The sequence below is a fragment of the Choristoneura fumiferana genome, chromosome 3, assembly GCF_025370935.1.
Source record: "Choristoneura fumiferana chromosome 3, NRCan_CFum_1, whole genome shotgun sequence".
NCBI lineage: Eukaryota > Metazoa > Arthropoda > Insecta > Lepidoptera > Tortricidae > Choristoneura > Choristoneura fumiferana.
In genome coordinates, this window is record NC_133474.1 from 13,228,257 (window position 1) to 13,247,634 (window position 19,378).

The 19,378-nt window shown below is 37.6% G+C and overlaps 2 protein-coding genes across 13 annotated transcripts in view; one reads left to right on the plus strand and one right to left on the minus strand.

Annotated features, from left to right (window-relative positions):
• CadN (neural cadherin) overlaps positions 1-19,378 on the plus strand; it is a 409,301-nt gene that overhangs the window by 144,386 nt on the left and 245,537 nt on the right. The window lies entirely within an intron of this gene.
• Positions 1,739-3,555, minus strand: LOC141445692 (uncharacterized). Its single transcript, XM_074111580.1, has 4 exons — positions 3,473-3,555; positions 2,856-3,002; positions 2,260-2,409; positions 1,739-1,894 (listed from the first exon to the last, which is right to left on the minus strand). Exons 1-4 carry the CDS (start codon positions 3,542-3,544, stop codon positions 1,739-1,741), a joined length of 525 nt encoding a protein of 174 aa, XP_073967681.1. The 5' UTR covers positions 3,545-3,555.

Genomic DNA, 19,378 nt, shown 5'->3' on the forward strand with positions numbered 1-19,378 from the left:
TGTTAAATATTATGATAAGATACTTAACAAATTACCCAAATTTCTGTTAGAATTCAGAAATCTGGTAAAAATATCCGACTATTCGTTCTCAAAATAATTAAAGCAACGGGATTGTTAAGGACTAAGGAACAAATCCGGAGATCAAATTGAAATACAGGACGTAATAGCAATAATCACGACCGTTATAGCGTTACTTGATACACATGGTCAGGCTAAGTAATAATTCCATCTTCCGCTAATCCCCATAATTATCCCAACAGGACAGATCAATGACTGAGTGCAGCGATGGGACACGTCTATTTATTTGATGAGATACCGTAAAAATGCGATGCGAAATTTAATAAGCCATAATAATAGCTGGTCCGAGTGGGACGGCCATTCGCGTCATTGTTTGTGGCCGTAATTTATATCGTGTTTAGCGAAATTAGCGCGGCCGCAGAGTGCGCGCTGCCGCCGCGGCCAGGTGCCGCGCCGACCCATTACCGACGGATTTACTCGGCCTTACACTAAGACGAGTAATCTGCTGCTTAGTTATTACCGACCATTAAAAATGTATTAACTATTACCCTGATTTAATTTCACCTTTGAGGGGATACAGCTTAGCGTAGTAAGATTAAAGGTCAATACGTTCGAATTATACAGCTGTAGCTTATAGATTGTAAAAGAAAAACGTGGTGTGATGTATTTTTCAAGTTAATTGATTAAAAAGTTATTGATTCAGAAGTATAATGAGTGGTACTTATCCGAGAAAATGGTCAACGTAAAAAAGGTTCAAATAGAAAGCAGTTTTAAATTAACAGAATTTCCAAGGCAGCCATTGTCGCAGTTAATGTAACATCACAGAAGTAATTAATATTAAATTAACAGCTGTTACAGCGGTCCGCAGGGTCGGTAACTTCTAATAAGCCTTCATCTAAATGCTCTGTTTGTGTATAGCTGGTAGAGTGTAAGATACATTCTCGTTTCACGAGTTTTTAGCACGTTTTAATGCGGATCCCGTTTTCCTCTTTTTGCGGTACCTAATGGTGACAGGCTCCGGGCTCCGGGGAGTTTTAATCGCGACACGGAAATTAGTTGTATGACTGTTGTATCTACCTTCCTGATTATCTATCACCTTCGAATTTTATACGAAAATGTCGTATGTTATTATTTCGACGGTGATGCTATTATGATGAAAATTTTATTATCTATGTACTTTTGTACTATTAATGCAAGTAGTTTTTTAAACGTAATCTCAAAGCGCCTTGCTTGGTATTATGATAAAAGTTTTGACACCAATTGTTATTATTAATCATGCGCAGTTTTATTTCATTATAATAATTTGCTGTCTAAATTCAGATAAACCAACTGACAACTGACATTTTATCTAATAATTTAATAAATATCCCTAAAAGCAGCTCTGACGCATCTGATTCAATTTAGGACGTAACATGAATACACGCCTGTGATTAAAGTCTAGCAGGGTTTGGGGTTGCACCGAGATGCACTAGCAGTATTTCTGTTAGGGAATAGCACTGCGAACAAATTACTGTTCGATTTTCAATCGCGTTGCTTCTATCAAATTTGCCAGTTCCCTCCCACTGTATTCCCTTCAGCGGCGCGGTATCCCCACCTTCTACCTCCATTAAACGAACTATGATATCATAAAAAATGCGACCCCACATTTTTCGGGAAAAGGCAATGACAATAAAATTCTATAAGACAATATTTCACTCTTCGGAGTGGCTCAATTTTCACTTTATAGCTTTTCAGCTTCTAATAATGCGTAGACACAGAAGAAGTTATTGATATTGTTAAATGCCAGTGTTTTGAATGAGTAGGTGCCGTAGAAAAATTTCGAACCCAGGAAAATTCTTGATTTTTCTTCCATGTTAAGATGAACCGTATATTGGCCCTGCGAAAAACAATACATTTGTAAATAGCACTTTAATTTTAAGATATAGTAAGTATAATAGCGATACACGAACGCTGATGTTATGAACTTTAAAGCGTACAGAATTTCTAAAAATGTATGAAAATAAAGGACAAATCTTATAATGCCCTGGATTGCTTTTTCCAGTCACCTTATGAACCATTTTTAAAGCAAAATAGAATGAAGACTTAATGTTCCTCAGAAATCGGGAACAAAATTAACTCTTAATAATTAACTCTTTTAGACATGTTTTCTACAAGGCGAAGATTTAAATCTATATTAAATAATTTTATTTTAAAATACTAATTTATCATTGACGACTGTTTAAAAAAGGGCTCTCCGATTACCTTTTTAATTTTGCAGGTATTCTTAGTCAAGTTAAACGAATCAACTAGTATAGGACCTAAAACAAAATGCTGGCAAGGTTTATCCAAAGAATAGTTCCACAGTTTCTTTGTGGAGTTGTTGCTTTGCAATGTTCCCGCTGTAACTCTAGCCTGCAAACAAATTATTTACAAAAAGCTTTTAAAAGAAAACAGTGAATTTGTATAGGATATCTAGGTATGCATATGAGTCTATTCATTAATAAGTTTGGGCTTAATCCGAATATACTCACACAATCTCAATAATCACATTTAAAATGAGCTATACTTATTAATACTTTTCTAAAGCGAAAAAGTTTTTAATAACAAAAAACTTAGATTTCGTTGAGCTAACTTTCTGCTAATAATATACATAAATAGTTATATTCAAGTCAGTTACGCACTTAATGAAATATAAACGTCTTGCCTAATCGCATATCTTAACCGCATGCTACTTTTTCTGTTTTTTTCTTATTACAGTGACTGATGAATATTCGTAGTGTGAGAATTGCCAAGCTCGTATTTAAAACAAAAACTGAATGCTCGTGTTTTTTAAGTATACAAAAGAAATCAAAACTTACCTTTGTGACTGGACAATCTTTCGGAAAGTCCAAATTAAAAATGACATCGGACATGTTTTGTGTATTTTGAATGTCAACGTTACCACATTCGCCTTGTTTGGGTCCTTTGCACGTTTCAAATTTCCGCCATCGAGCCCGGTATGAACCCTGAGTGTCAGAATAGTTCTGGTAAAGGTCGCCGTCTTAACTTCGTGACAACTTTCGGTTAACTTAATCAGTAGATAATTTGAAGAGGATAGACATCGTTTATCCCTACAGCCTTTGGTAATTAGGTTATTTTAATATTAGAACTTGATTGTAATTAATATTAACACGCGTTTCATCATCTGCTCAGAGCTGATGTTTCAAGTAATTATACACAAGCTACGCCCCGAGCACTCCTTGTTAGTTGAATAATTCTTCGGAACCACTTTTGTGGCTCATGGCTTTTCGGGTAACTTAGTACAAACTTCGCCGGGGAAGTTTGTTTTATCGTTCATTTACATTTCCATGTTAGGATGGTAATGATAACAAACTAACTAACACAATTACATAACTCCACCTGCGAATGACCCACTCAAAGAGAATAACATCTGTATAATTAACGTAATGAAATTAAACATTAAAGTTTTACTCACGAAATTGTTGTTATCTGTTTGATTGAAACCAACTAGGCACAGTGATATTATGACAGCGAGTACCGGCCACATGTCTGATGCAGTTTGCACTCGTCTGTGCTGTCCCGTGGCAGTGACATGCACATAATTCAACATACACTGTTATAATATGAAACAAAACGCATGAAATCTCGGATCGAATCAAGATTTTATCATTTGTACCTAATTTCAAGAATTTAATTTCCGGTAATTTGTTTTTACGCATGCTATCGCTACAATATCCACTAGATGGATAATTGTGCAATTACTCTAATTTCAATCAAATCAGAATGTTTAGATTTCAATTGTACGTATAAATGGGTTTACTATAGTAGATTGTTGCACCAAGCAGAAAGTTATTTATTACTGCACCGAGTGCCAATTTGGAGCCCGAGCGTCAGCGAGGGTTTTAAAAAGCACGAGGGCAATAAATGCATAATCTGAATTGTTACTTATCCTAAGGTTAAATTTAAAGTGAACCTTACTATAAAATTGATAATATTTCTATATACGTACTAGGTATTAAAACACTACAATATTTATGGATATGTTTAAGGTAAGAGTATCATACATAGCTAACAAACAATTCACAATACCTCGATTGAAAGACCAAGATTGTATTGTTTAATTTTTTTTTAAATAATGGAGGTATTCGAAAATAAATCCGATCAGCCAACTTAAAATAAAATGGTAGATTGTACAACAAGAGAATAAAACGAGCCATTTTACCCAAGACGTTCATATAGTCACTTGAGCCGGCACGGCGAGGGGAAAATGGGTTTAATGCTCGAGTTTTACACCTTGTTTTTCACTTCGTTTGCGAGGAAATGAAATAGCAACAGTGGAAACAGTTTTTCACTTACTATGTACCTTTTATTTTTCATCCATTATTATAAAATTATATTTTTTTAGTTTTATTAATTTATTTTTATTTATTTCAATTGATTTTAATTTTTATATAAATTAAAAATTATTAAAAAATATGTAGAATCTTTTTTGTTTGTGGCTGTTGACACCTGATTACCTTGCTGTTAGAGGAAGATTTTACTACATAAACACGAACTTTAAGAGCATGAGAAGGGAAATATATTTTTGGGGTGTCTGAGGTTTTCAGTAATTTAATTACCACCTTGTATATGTATACTGTCTATGATTCGCTTAATTTGTTCCAGCATTTATCTCTTACCGTATAAGGAGGTATAGTGTGTTTAGTGTAGTGGGGAATAAAGTGGTATTAATCGCGGGGGGTCGTTACCGGGCTCGACAATCATTAGTGCATTTTATACCGAGCCGTGTTGCGGTGAAACTCGTGGATAGCCTAATGCGTTTCCCCATTAAGTGACACCTCTTCTGCGATCAACTGTTCTTTCAACAACGGACGACGATATTGCTTTGCTGAATGTCGCCTAGATCAATCTTGTCTGCAGTTTTTCTCAATGTTTTTGGAATTATTGCCACGGAAATTGACAGCATATTGCTACATATATCACGAGTTGGTGCTTCGTTACCTACACTAACAATAAAAATCCTGAGACCCATCTTGTGCCAAAGGTGGTTCGGTACAAATATAAACCTTTTTGAGATCTTGAACTATGTAGCAAAACCACTACAGTACTACGAGTACTACTGGCTTTTAGTCGATAAAGTTTACAAGCTTTATTTAAATTCAAAAAGTTAAAGTTGGCGGCTTTGCGGCGTAGCTAAAGTATCGACATAGTTGCCTTTTAGCAGAGATTCTAGGACAAGTGCTATCAATTCTGTGGTGAGTGTGACGACGGTAATTGCGGCTTTTCGCTGCGGTACCTACTGCGGTTACCACCGTACGTACTAGGTATTACAAAGATAGTACATTTTCATAGCATCAAACTTCAAGTTCTAAGTAACTAATACAGTTGGATATTTCTCTGCGTTGTACGTGATTGTACTTTTAAATTATTTTAGCTAATTCTTAAACTTATCTACTGAATTAACATTTAAGGTTGATTTCTTTCGGTAAGTATTGGTGAGTTTATTAAATGTTGCTTCAATCGTAAGGCGTAATCGTGGGGCGTAAGAATTGAAGCTCATGTTTTTCTCTGCACATCCCAGCATTCTACGTGTTTTAAACTTTAGCTTAATTGTGCAGTCAATCATTTATAGTTCGTATCTTCGTAACATTGTTTAATGAGTTAGTTTAAGGTGCATTTGAAGTTTAGTCTTTTAATTTAGTGTGTTGTTGAGTTCATTTAAATACAGTTACAATGAATGAGAGGGTTCGGGCGCCGCAGCGGCATTCGACTGTCTGGGTACCTACGGCCCGCCCCTGAGCTCACTGTTTGCCAGCTTATGCGTCAATCACTGAGCTTAGTCTAAATTGCAATTAAATGGACTTGCGTTACCACTAGTTCTCAGAATTAGATAATTTAAATACTCCAACTTTAACTAAGAAAACGTTTATGCATGCACTGGATACCAGGAAATTTGCGACCGTTTAAGAGGTAAATGATATATAGCTTTGAAATATTTGTTTAAAAAGAAATTTCACTGAATCAGCGAGGAAGTTATATAGGAGACGTATTATGTATAATAATAATAAATAGTTAAAGTACTTATTTCTGATAGGTGCTCAATATTTACGGGTGATGAAATACTGAACGATGACTCTACCGTTCAGCTTAGGTACTCCTAATATGATCGGCTATTAGTTGCGAGCGACGGCGTTTGCGCAAGCGATGTTTTGTGGCGAATCGTATACGATGAAGTAGATCTGATTTATTTGTCTTTTTACGTATTCTACAGCTGCCAAGTTTAATAACAGATTTGATAAAGACGTGTATCCGGGTCGGGTTGGGTGAATGTGAGGTCCTAATATGCCGCGCCCTCGTCGCGCCGCCATCGGCCGCTGTCGGCTACGAATAAGGGTTCCCGTCATATTTCTTACCGCAGCTCACCCATTCATATGGATAGCGTGGCGTAGTTTACATATTTTGATGCGCCGCCGCTTTAATAAAGCCATTAATTTTAATAATCCCGCAAGCGCTCGCGTATATCTCGTGTTCGCGGAGTAGTTTTCTGCCATAAAGTCAAATGCGGGACAGGTAATTAATTACCTTCCTGCTAACTAGGTATGCGTTTTTTTTGTGTGGCGTTCGGTATTTTTCTTAAGGGGCACCGTTTTGCCCCTTGTTACAGTCGAGTTCATAAACCTGTGAGCAAAAATTTGATCAAAAATATCTGAACACGCTTCTAGGCCGTTAACAATAGAGTCGTGTTCAGATATTTTTGATCAAATTTTTGCTCACATGTTTATGAACTCGACTGTACCTACGTGCTATCAAAAGTACCTAAATTTGAAGATGCTCTTGAAGTCAGTTTTAACTATTTCTTAATTACTCTCACCTTGCAATAGACCTTATAATAATATGATTTTGATACTTTACTTATAGGTACCGATAGTTAGTATCGAAAGTAGCTACTAAGTAGTTCCTTGTCGCCTTATAAAGTTAAAACGCCATACTAGATTGATAAACTGTCTCATTGCGACAAAGTAAACAAGTGATCTGTTTCTTTTGATGCTTAATGAACCTGCATTTTTTTCTTTTAATTTCTTTATATATTGTCTTTAACGTTTAACGTTTAATTCAACCACCGATTCTATGATATGAAGGATATTTTCAATTAGCTATAGACTTGTTTAAATGCCATGACAGCCGGAAGGATCCGTTACAGATGAACGCGACCACCATTATCCGTCATTTAAACTAGCCTAGCTGCTTTCGGACACAATTGGGACAGATAGGGCTGCCGGAGACGACTACCGTCCCTCATGACGTTCGTTTAAAACTATTATAACCCCGGCATCAGGCCGTCGGAGTCCAGACCAATGTAATTAAGTACGCAATAGCCTGCCGCTGTCCGTAGCGTAGGTGAAATGGACAAAGTTCTGATACCAACGACTCGGCTTTGTCCGTCCGTTGACAAATAACGACTTTGCACACGTTACATATCAACCAATATTCGTGGAGACGTTAATTTGTTATTCAAACTACGCGACGGTTTGAAAGCGCGGAGCGCTCCGCAGGAAAGCTCACGACAATGCCGTTTGTGATCGGAGACTGGGACGGAGTAAACAGAACGTTACAATGGAGTTTGTTCTCGTTTTAGCTTTATATCAATGCACGACGTGGTGGATAGAGCCTAAATGATGTACTTACTTTGTCTTTATTTGGAGCACTGTTAAGATTTAACTCTATGGATAGATCTTGAGATTGAGACGATCAGGCATAAAATCCGGTCAAAAGAACATTGAACTAGAATGTGTGAGTTTAGGGAAGAGTAAAGTGAACAAATACCCTGGTTTTATACTACGTATAGAATTTTAAATTTATTTGTCCTACTAGCGACCTCGCTTTGCTTGGGTATTTTTTAAAAAGGTCTCTAATCAAAAACAAAATATTTTTCAGCTCCATTTCCCAAAAACTACACATTAAACCGGTCTTGAGATTATCTAGCTGATGGTGAACACCGTGTTTAAATCCATCGCTTAGTTTAAAAGATCTAAGCCTTCAGACGGCGGGAAGTGACTTTATTTAACACTATTAATTCGACAAATATAATATAAAACACAAACTAATAATTTCATTTCATTTTTTAAACTAAATTGGTACTTGAAATACCCTTCAAGTGTCCTTTTCAAAGACCACAATTACTCGTAAGTCAACCAAACTTCATGATTATGATCAATTATAATTGCGGTTATCTACTGTCAGGGTACATACAAGTATATGTATTATAGTCTATGTTGTTCACGTGTTCCAGTCAAGTGTGAAGCGCCGAACGGAGCAGTTCGTATCGAGCAACTTGCTCCCCCAACCCCTCTTCGAACTTTTATATCAGTCATCGACTTGACTGACTAGCTCTTCAACTTCTCTCACAAGTTTTAGTGTATTAATTCATAGATTAATTGTTAACTAATCCACTATAGATTGATTGGGCCACAGGATTAATAAAAGAGGAAAGAAATGATATGATTATTGGTGGAGTTCAAACTGCTGGCTTCTTGGAGTCGGTTCGATTTTTAATCTTTTTTTTTTTAATCACGGTCTCTGCAATAAACTAAATAATTATACATTTATTTCGTTAAAGGCTGATTTGAATCGGGCCAATAAATTCAATTATGCCTTTGTAAGCCATATGTATGTGCTCTGCATTCTTTTATTATCAGGTCTAATGTTTTATTTTGTTGAGAGGGAGGCAAACGAAAATTTTGTGCATTTTTGTGTTTGTTGATTCATCATTTATTTAACATGCCAGCATGTTCGTTCCTACTTCAGTTACATAGTACTTACTTACACATAAACTCATAAAACATGGGACACTATAACTAGAACTGAACTGCTAAATATTTATTAGATACCTACTTCATGTTAAACGCCAAAGTCCTTAAAATGTATTGTGTAGTTTTTACGACGAGCTTTGATGTCCATGTTAGGTATTTTCAGAAGTCCTCTAAAGATAAGTCGTTCAAAGGTTAACTGGAAGAGATCCCTTTAAGGGACAAATTCGCCTTTGTACATCTTATTATCCTGTGTTCTGTTATTTTCATGTGTTTTTATGTACAATAAAAAGTTTTACAATACAATTAAATACGGGTGGGTAATGTAAAGTATTTTTATGTAATTCAGGATTTTGCGCCTAAATTAATATTACACATAACATACATTTAAAATAGAACTTTAAATTCCTTACAAATCGAGCAGTCGTTATAAATTTTGAAGGTGTTGAGCTAGAGGCTACCGCTACCACAATCAAATATAAGTATAAGTCGTCATTGTTTTGTTGTATTCAGCCAGAGAAGTTTAGAATTCAAGTGTAATCGATTGCGCAAAGTTGTCAACAAAATAGGATATCAGAGTTGTTTCTGGCGCAAGAGAGCGCAGTGCGATAAAGCACTTAAGAGAGCTCGAAGTGTGATGAATGACGGCTTGTAACAAATGATTGATAGAGCCGCACTAACGGAGCGTATAGCGATTGCAACTAATTTTATAAAATACTTTAAATGTCTGCAATGTCAAATCGTAGCGTCAGTTGTGAATTGTATTGTTTTTTGCTAATCTCCTGGATAAAAAGAATTATAAAGCTCAATCGAGCCAGTAAAGTTTAAATTAAGTGTAATCGTTGTTTATGAGTAAAGCGCAGAGTTGTTCGGGCGAAACCAAGAAAGCAGTGCGATAAAGCACTTAAAAGCTCGTGATAAAGATGTAAGATGTAATGAGGCTGGGTCTGGGCATAAGCGCGCGCTTGTCGCCCTCGCCTCGCGCTTATGATTGATAGAGCCGCACCCGCGTCCGCGTTGCGTCTGGCTCCTGAGCGCGTATAGCGATTGCAACTAATTTTAGGCTCTTTAAAGTAGCCACTGACGGCATGGATAATTCTACTTATAAAATACATTTTATAAGTAGAATTATGTATGCCGTCAATCAATCCATAAACCACTGACTGTAGTCAAGGCGGGTAGAATTCCTTTGGAATTAGTAAAGCCATTCAGTTTGTTTTCATCACTTTCGCATGTTTGCAATACCCCTGGTGTTGCAGATGTTTATGGGCAGTGGTGATCTCTTACCACCAGGAGACCCATTTGCTCGTTTTCCATCCAGTCGAATAAAAATAAAATGTTAGTGATTTTATTTATTTTGACAAATTCTGGACGACAGCAACTATTTGCTAGGTTTGAAGCGTCGTTAGGAGTCTAGGCAGACAGGAGCTTTACAATACATATAACAGCTATGTTGGGGGTATACCCAACTTACAACTTTTCAATTCTATGCGCCATTACCGCTCGCTGCGTTGTTCGTCCCTACACCTTCCACTTATACAGAGGCGCTGTGCTCTAGGCGGCGCTCAACGACGCTTTGTATTAAACTCGACCTTTATGAAAATAGTTGAGACCTAACTCTGCGTTACATCGAGTTTAAAACGGCGCCCGCGTCAGCAACATTCAGCATTCCATTCAATTTGTGTGGTAAATACGTTTAATAGACCGTTATTAAAAAAATATAAATTAATTTCAGTGTTTTTGTTACGTAAAATTTCCTTGGGTTTTTTGCATTTGGGAAATACCTAATCATTACTACCCACTAATTTGTAACTCTTGTTACTAACTGTTCCGTTATCTATTATGAAATTACAGTTAGTAATCAATCACACACGATATCGGATTAAGGTACGCAGAACTTAAGCATCGAAGTATCTGTTACATAATTGTAAACATAGGTAATACGACGCAGACATACGAGCACATATCAAGCGATAGGTAAGTCAAGGAATTTCATTATTCCGTACTCATTCAGGCAGTATTTGTATAGTCTTTACACGTTGGCCATTGCCCGCTGCGATGGCAGATTGTCCTTGATTGGTCACCTCAATTTAGTAGCCGCAGCATTCCGTCGCCAACCTCTGGAATGTTGGAATGTTTCTCATTCCCTATCCACATCTAGATCAGTTTATGTATCGACGTTACAGCCGTCAACATCAATACAACTGCTATAAATACATATTGTGTGTGTGCGATCGACACATTCATCTTAATTGTTGCGGTGACACCTCTATCATAATATAGCAGGATTATGCACAGAATTATCCTCTAACCAGTTGTACATAATCCAGCTAACCAAATAGCGAAATGATTAATTTGGTTTAGTAAGTGTACGAAGGACGGTATTATTGGGATTACATTTGAATATTACGAATAGGTACTTAGTTCCAGTTGCCCGACACCCTTTACTAACCATTCTCACTAAGGAAATTATCAACCGCTTCTACTTAATTTTTTTTGATTGATTTTGAGTTTCGTAAGAAACACGGGATTACCATTTGTATGGATGAAACAATAGACTGCAAAAATAACGGTCCAGCCGTCACTTGTAATTTTTCTCCGGAGAATTTAAAAGACCCTGTTAGCGCTAAAAAGCTGGAGCGCCAGTGCGAACACCCCGACAGATTGATTAACAGCCTATTGAATTTTCAGTGGAGTTACAAGACTGAAGGAAAGCGTCGGTGCGACGCACGGGCGTTTTGTCAGCGATCCGTGGGCTATCGGCAGCCACAACCCAAACTTAATTTACATAATTAATCTGCGTCCACGGCTACAGGCGGTGCGTTGACGCGTCTCCATTAATTAGCGGCACCAACTCGGCAAGTTTTAGCCTACTTTTAGCAAATGACGCTTCCCGGGGGTTCCTTTCCTTACGCCCCTCTAAATGTATTAGGTGTATGTAAGCCGAAGCTTTAAATTTAGTTAATTTTGCCATTCCTACATAGAGTCGTGCTACGAAAATATTTTATTTCAGAGATATTCAGTTCAGGTTACTTGTTGATTTAAGTAGTTACACACTGAGGTGGCCATTAAAGACCGTGCTTTGATAAATTAACAGTTCGTGAAAGGGACTTAATGGTATCAAGTTTTTCTAAGGAATTTTACGTAAAATTTGTGGGTTGTACGGACCACTTCCTTTGAATAAGAGTAGATATAAAAATTGTGCGCTCATCTCACCATTGCATCGCTGTTTTCTATAGCGCTATCATAATATTTTATGTCCTTAACTGTAAAACTTGCGTAAATTTAATTAAAAGTAATTAATTGACAACAACTTATTATCATAGAGGGCGAAGACATTTTTAATCTGCCGCTTACGATGTTAAAGAGCAACACAAGTAATAAAAAGAAAAAGAATTTATTTTTGGAAAAAATACTGCTTATTTTTGTTACGCACTCGGACACGGAAAAAAGTTAACCTGTCTTGCAAATTTTCTCAAAAAGTATTGTCTGATATCATACCTACATAAATACCATTAACATAATTAGTACCCAACTTTGCAATTGCATATCATCAGTTCTGACGTTAATGGCTGTAATAGTTATTATATTACATCTAGAGTATTCTTAAGCAGAAGGAAACGAAATTCTATGAATCAAATGATATACACTTTTAGACTTTAATTAACAAACGTAACTGGCGTGAATTAGAGTTACGAGTATGGCAATTGTTTCAATTTGAATGGAATGATGATTCAGCTCAGGAAAGTTCCATAACTCCTACATAAAGGTTATTTGAAAAGCAACGAGATACTATAAACGTACCTACGTGTAGAAAATGTTGAAATTTAACCTCAATAATACCTATCGGAACGAAGTCTTACGATCTTCGTCAACGGAGAGTAAAAGTACTTAAATCACGAGGGACCGAAAAAGCAATACGGCAGCAACTACGGCAGTGAACGTATTAACTTAGTTCCGATCAATTCTCTCTCATAAGCCTTTGCCTTGTCGATGTCGGTAATTTTATTAACTGAACCCATTTCCAGAGCACCCATGAAATATAGAGCAATATTTCGGCCTTTATTTATTATAAGTTTAAGTACGTATAAAAAAAATACAACTGACGGAACTTTGTTCAATATTTAGATAATTTAAAATGTTTGATGGATATTTAAACGATCTTAGAGAAGAAGTACCACATGTAAAAAATACGTAGACAATACAGAAGAACGATAACTACAAAGAGACAATTGCCAAGGTAAGCAATAGGCGGTTCTAACGCTTCAAAACGATATCTCCCAGACAGCCTAGTAATAATAACCTTTGTAGTGCCATACAGTCTATTGTTCGCACATTGATAATTAACACCTCCCAAATAATTTTGTCGTATGTACACAGGGAGAAACTAACACGGAGCAGTATCCGCGTGCCTTGACGATGGGCGCTTCAATTAAAAATGTTCAAGTTTGTTTAAATGTTTGTGTCAGCCCATCGTCGACTTGCTGAAGTTACCTACTGTGTACCAAATTTTCGTTCTAAACGAACAGTAACTTCTATATAAAGTCTAATTTATATAATCGTTCCTTATTTATACCTAGCGACATTAGACTATTGTGGTATCATACTATTAAGAACATTTTCTGCTTACATATATACATATATTGGACACTGAAGAATTTAATCGCCGAGAAGTTAATTAACGTTGACCGAATTGGACGAGATTAGTCGATTATCGCTTCACCAAGAATGGTCGCTGTATGGAGCAGATAAATGCTCTTTATAAACTTGAACTCGTCGACATCCGAAGCCGTTACATAATGCGATTGTCGATACTTAAATAGTATTAGCACTCGTGGTTGAAGGAGATTCGGAGCTATCTGTAAGTTAGCGTTCAGACCGAGCAAAGTTGTCAGTTGCTCGTCCGGCTTTTGACTCCGGGCTGCTGAGTCACTAGAATGTCTGGTTTGGAGGATATTTAGTTTCATTGATCACTGAAGGAGCGGCCACACCGCTGCTTAAAAAACGGTGTCGGTACGGAATCGCAATGACGCATCGTATGCGCACCGTTTTTATCGCATGCTCTCCACACCGCTGCTTAAAATACGGATTCGCAGTGACGTGCCGTAAACGTCAGGACTTAACCAAACAAAAGTACCTAGTGACGTTTACATCCCGTCACTGCGACTCCGCACCGTTTGCGTATTTTAAGCAGCGGTGTATGCAATAAAAACGGTGCGCATACGATGCGTCACTGCGATTCCGTACCAACACCGTTTATTAAGCAGCGGTGTGACCGCTCTTTAAATCCTGTACCACATGCACATACCAGCATGTCACACATATCTGACACATGTCAGATACAGTCGAGTAATTAAACTTGTGAGCAATAACTTGATTAAAATTATCTGAACACGACTCTATTATTAACGGCGTAGAAGCGTGTTCAGATATTTTTGATCAAATTTTTGCTCACAAGTTTATGCACTCGAGTGTACATCTGCGTAACAACTTAAGGGCAGAGTTATCGGAAAACCGGTACTTGTCTTTAACTATTTTAGCGCTTATCTCAGGGCTCCTCTATGTCTTGTGCATAAGTCAGGTACAGAGCCCGAGTAAAGTAGCGTGAAAATGAAGAGGCCTTTATCCAGCAGTAAGTGGATGTAGGCGAATTGATTTATTTAGTGATTGATGTCTTGTTTACAGGCGCAAAACATAAAGACTAGTTTTTGGCTTGGACTTCTTTCCATTTTTAATAAATATATGGCAAAAGATATCTCGTCGTTTTATAACGTTTTAACGTTTTCTCGTCGTTTTTTCAATTAAAGCGTGAATTTATGGTGTAACACCTTTACAAGAGGAACAAGGGTTAAGGGTGAGTATTGTGTAGATTTAGAGGATTCAGACTATCGTAACTCAAGCTGGCCTAGCCAGACGCCTCTGTAATCAGAGACTCTGGTACGATTCCACTCAAATTAAAGTTGATCACTGGGTAATAGGTAATCTAATTGCGTATGCCTTTATCGCCTTTGAAATGTAATATTATGTTCAGAAACTAGAATAAGGAGCGATCGATGTCTGAAATCCACGATTTTATACAAGGTGTCTTAAAATCAGTCTGATGTATTTTATTAGTTGGTCGAGTTCTACACACACGTATTCCACGATATTTTAATTGTGACACAATGTTTTAGACTATCGTGGTCATTACTGATTTTATCAGTTTAAATTCTGCGCATGCTCTACTGTGCCGAAATATCGAGCTTCTCTAAAATCAAAGTTCGCGTAACAAAACCCGAATTAAAATCATATAATTTTAACTGTGGTTGAAAAATGGTTCCATGTTTTTATATTGGTAGATGTTTAAAGTGTTGTGTCTAAAATTCGGGTGAAAAATTTATACTAAGGGGTCAAACTAACCGAACCATCTGATGCAGCTGCATCAACTGAATAAATTTTAAGACACCTGGTATTTCTGTACATAAAACTCTAAATAAATGGTTCCACACACGATTTGTTTTATACAAAAAAGCATTACGTCACGATGTTAATAGCCGAAGCAGGAGTGTTTGTTGTTTGCGTATACGCTTTATCAGCTATCTCGTCTTCGATGTTCGGCTTCGTAAGATTCGGGTGCGGCTTGAGTAGGGGTAAATAGGGGGCTCCTTGAGGGGGTCCTCCAAGGGTTGGCCTCGTTGGAGTTAACAAATCGCTTGCCCGCACCACGCACAGGTAGTGTCACGGCTCATTACTCCCAGCTTACATTCGCCAAATCACTCTGCGCCATGAATAAACAAGACGTAAAGTTCAATCGCTCCGCTGATCTCGCCATGTAAATGTCCTCTATTTAAGTGTACATCCAATTTACTGTTAGGATAAATGAAAAGAAACAACAATAAACTTAATCTTTTCAATCAAAATAGAACCGCTATCAATCCGAGAATCCTTAGTGGATATATTAAAAAACTTTGTGGAACTCCAGAACCTCTAGAACGTTCCTAAGCTAAATTATTCGTTGCAGTTGTACCTACAACTTTCATAAAACACGCGATCTCTGTTATCCTGCACTTTTTGTTTTCGAATAATTTAAAGTTCTCTACTTCACCGTCCGTGTTCCCGTAGGTCTCCCGGGATGAAGTTATAAATGGTTAAAAAAATCCGGAGCCTTCATTGAATTCAATTCAAAGGTCGAAAGAATATAAAATATTTTTTAGGTTATTCGATACGATAAAAAATGCAAGAAAGATGATTATCGTCTGTAATATTACGAAATATACACACAAAAATGCTTTCAGGTCTAAATAGGAATAAGTACAATGCGTTAATATAATAAACATGCTAAAATATAATTTCAAAAATTGCGTAGTCTGTGCTACGCATGAGTTGTGAGCAACGGGCGTTAGACGCTTCCAGCCTAAAATGAAACGTGACATTAGTGCTGGCTCAGGTCGTCCAAATGGCGTGACATTAGCAAGAGCTGCGACTAAAACAATGATTAGTGAAATTAGCGTGTCGTGCCCGCCGTGACGCGTGTGCCAATAATTATGTAAATAGGATATTCGGGAGCGTAGCTTGTGCCGATGGAATATGTTGCCTCCCGTAATGCGCAGATTTAACCGGGCCATCGGCACGTTCAGCTGGTGCAATGCGTGACGCGTTGCTCCATCACTTTGGGCCGATTTAAAGTTATTATCTTTCTGTGTGCGCTCCGGCTCGCATAATCAACGTGTAACGAAAATGGCTGAAAGTGGAAACAGCTATTAATTTTAATTCCTTGAGTCGCTCGACGCTGCTTGATATCTAGACAAAAAGACAAAATGTAAAGTTAAGAGAGCGCAGCGCGTTCAAGCTCACTACTACCTACTCGATGTGGCATGAACTAATAATTTATTTATTTCTTTAAATTTACTAGATTCGATTTTTTTTTAAGATTTTATTAGGGTAAGTTCCTTCACGGTAGTGGCAACGTGAGTGGAACCATGTTAATTAGTCTCACCGGAGCTTGAGTAATAAATATGAAATGAAATCTGCTACCCCAATAAACTGTAGAAGTGTAAATGAGATTTGAAAATGCAGTGTAATAGAGAACGATGGCAAGAGCAAACTTCGCAGTGTTAACTGATCGCAAATCTGTCCCCCGGACCATTCGTTATGAAAATGCCATTCTTAAAGCTGTAAACATTTTACAAAACAACGGAAAGACAGAAAAATGTTGAATAAAAATATGAATTTCATAAAAAGAATATTCGTTAGCCTAGCCACCTATTTGAATAAATATCGGGAGGGGAACCATTTTTCACTGTGCTGGTGATAATAATGACGCTATTTATCAGCCACTCGAAAGGGTAGGTAATTATTAACGTTATATTTTGGTGGTTTCGTTTGTTTGTTACCGACGCTTTTGTGCGTTATTTTTCCGAGTTGGCGTCAGGACAGTAGGTTATTTCGTTTGACGCGGGGATGGCTCTGGATGATTTATTGTTGCGTTGAATATGCATGTCGAGATGAAAAATGACGACAAACGTGCGAGTGGTGCGAGGCGAGATACGTCGCAGCCGGCGCTGCCCGCGGCGCTGATGCGCGCCCGCCGATAACGCCCGTCTGCTATACGAGAGCTCAAGGGAAGAATATTTCTCTCCAATGCTGATAAAACTTAACAGTGGCGTTTACAACATCTGCTAAAGCTGCGCTATAAACCTTTACTCCTGAACCGGCCAGCTCTAAGACAAAACTACTCCAGTACTTACCCAAAACGGCCAGATATCATCGAGCTTTGGCAGCCTTAAGATTTGACCTTCGGCTAACTTACTGACGACTTACCCAGTCAGTGAACAGAGTACAGTCAAGGTCATAAATATATGTAAACCTAGGCGTCAGAAATATCTATACACTAACAATAAAGTCGATGTACAGCTGTATGACAACTCTTCTTGTAATTAGGAAGCAGGTCGACTTACCTAAATACCTAATTGCTCCATAAACCTACTTTTGGCTTTGACAATAATGACCACGAAACCACATTAATTACCTTCTGAACCGAATTTTGTGTCGCCATCGTTTCGCGGCCGCGGCGAGTCGCGAGTCGCATGCGCCTCGGCGAACACGTCACGCGGAGGAAGTCGTTAAGAAGATAAATCGTGAACCACAGAAGACCCGTAATCCTTTTAAAATGTTAACTGAAAGCCTTACTTCTTTCCTTGTCGTCTCTTGTATCTAATGTATCATATATTTTGCAGTCTGTTTCAGTGGTCGACGTTAGGTTACAAAGCATAAATCTGCAGTTGCTACACAGTCTGAAGTTGTAGGTGTTTGAAACAATAGCAGTGCAAGTTTAAGTTCTCTATGCGAGACGTTTGCACCCGGTTGTTCCGGCGTCTCATGCTCACTTGCGATACGTGGATGCGAGCTATTCAACTCTCAATCGCTGTCAATGCTTACACAGAGTTTTCTTTTTGCACGCCGTATGTTCTTTCTCCATGATATTTTTGTTTTATTACTTATTATAAAAACTCTCTCTATACCTACTATAAAAACGCCCATATTGAATAGCATTTACAAATGTAATGATAAGCCGGCCACACACGCTAGGTTATAACTGATGATTATGCCTGCACTGTTATTTGTGCAGGCTATAAACAAAAAATAATCATTTGCATATTTCAAACTTTGCTTGCGCAGGCAAGGAGTCATGTCATACACACGTTCAGTTAACCTTCGGTTATAACCTAGCGTGTGTGGCCGGCTTTATGAGTGATCAGAAATTATGTATATTGGAAAATTATCAGCAGCTAGCTATAACATGGTTATTTTTGTTCAAATATAACATCTGCAGTTCAGTGCAAATAATTATTATATTTTACTTCATTTGCATTTGACACGTGATATTTTAGACACCATCAAAAATTAGAACACTGGAAGTTCAACTTTTGACAAGCTCACCATGTGGTATTTATAGTAAGTACTCGTACGGTCAAACCATTTGATTTCTGCCCAACCGACACCGTAGAACGTTCTCACAGTAGGTAAGCGTCATATACATATAATAAATTCCCTTGTCAGGCAATGCGATGTCACTATGACTTTTTCTACGAAAATGTTCCGCGGTGGGTCACGCACACTTCAGTTGGTTCGAGTGAACGTTAATGATTACTTGTAGAGTACACAACATATCAAAGGCGCATAGTGTACCATGGACAAAGAAACTAAAGCTCCATGTCAGAAAAAAAGCCCCTTATCCCTCCCTCCAGTCGAGGCAGTGACGTCCATCCGGAATATTTATGAAGCTGGAAATTGTTGTTATCATATAACCCATATTATTTTTATTACATTAGAACATTATGATGTAAATATGAAAAGGCTTTAAGAGTGGTCAGAACTGCGAGAATATTGTTTGTTCGAGTTTCCCCATAAAATCCGTATTTATTACTGTTCGATATCCTCTTTGATTCTTTTTCGTCGCTCTTGACTACTTTGTTTGCAAGTTGTAAGTTAAATGCTCAGCTCTGAAATGTGTAGATTATATACATATTTCAGTGCTCGCCTTACAATGTTAAATTTATAAGCAGTAAAAATTGTTTGCTGACTGTAAATGTTTA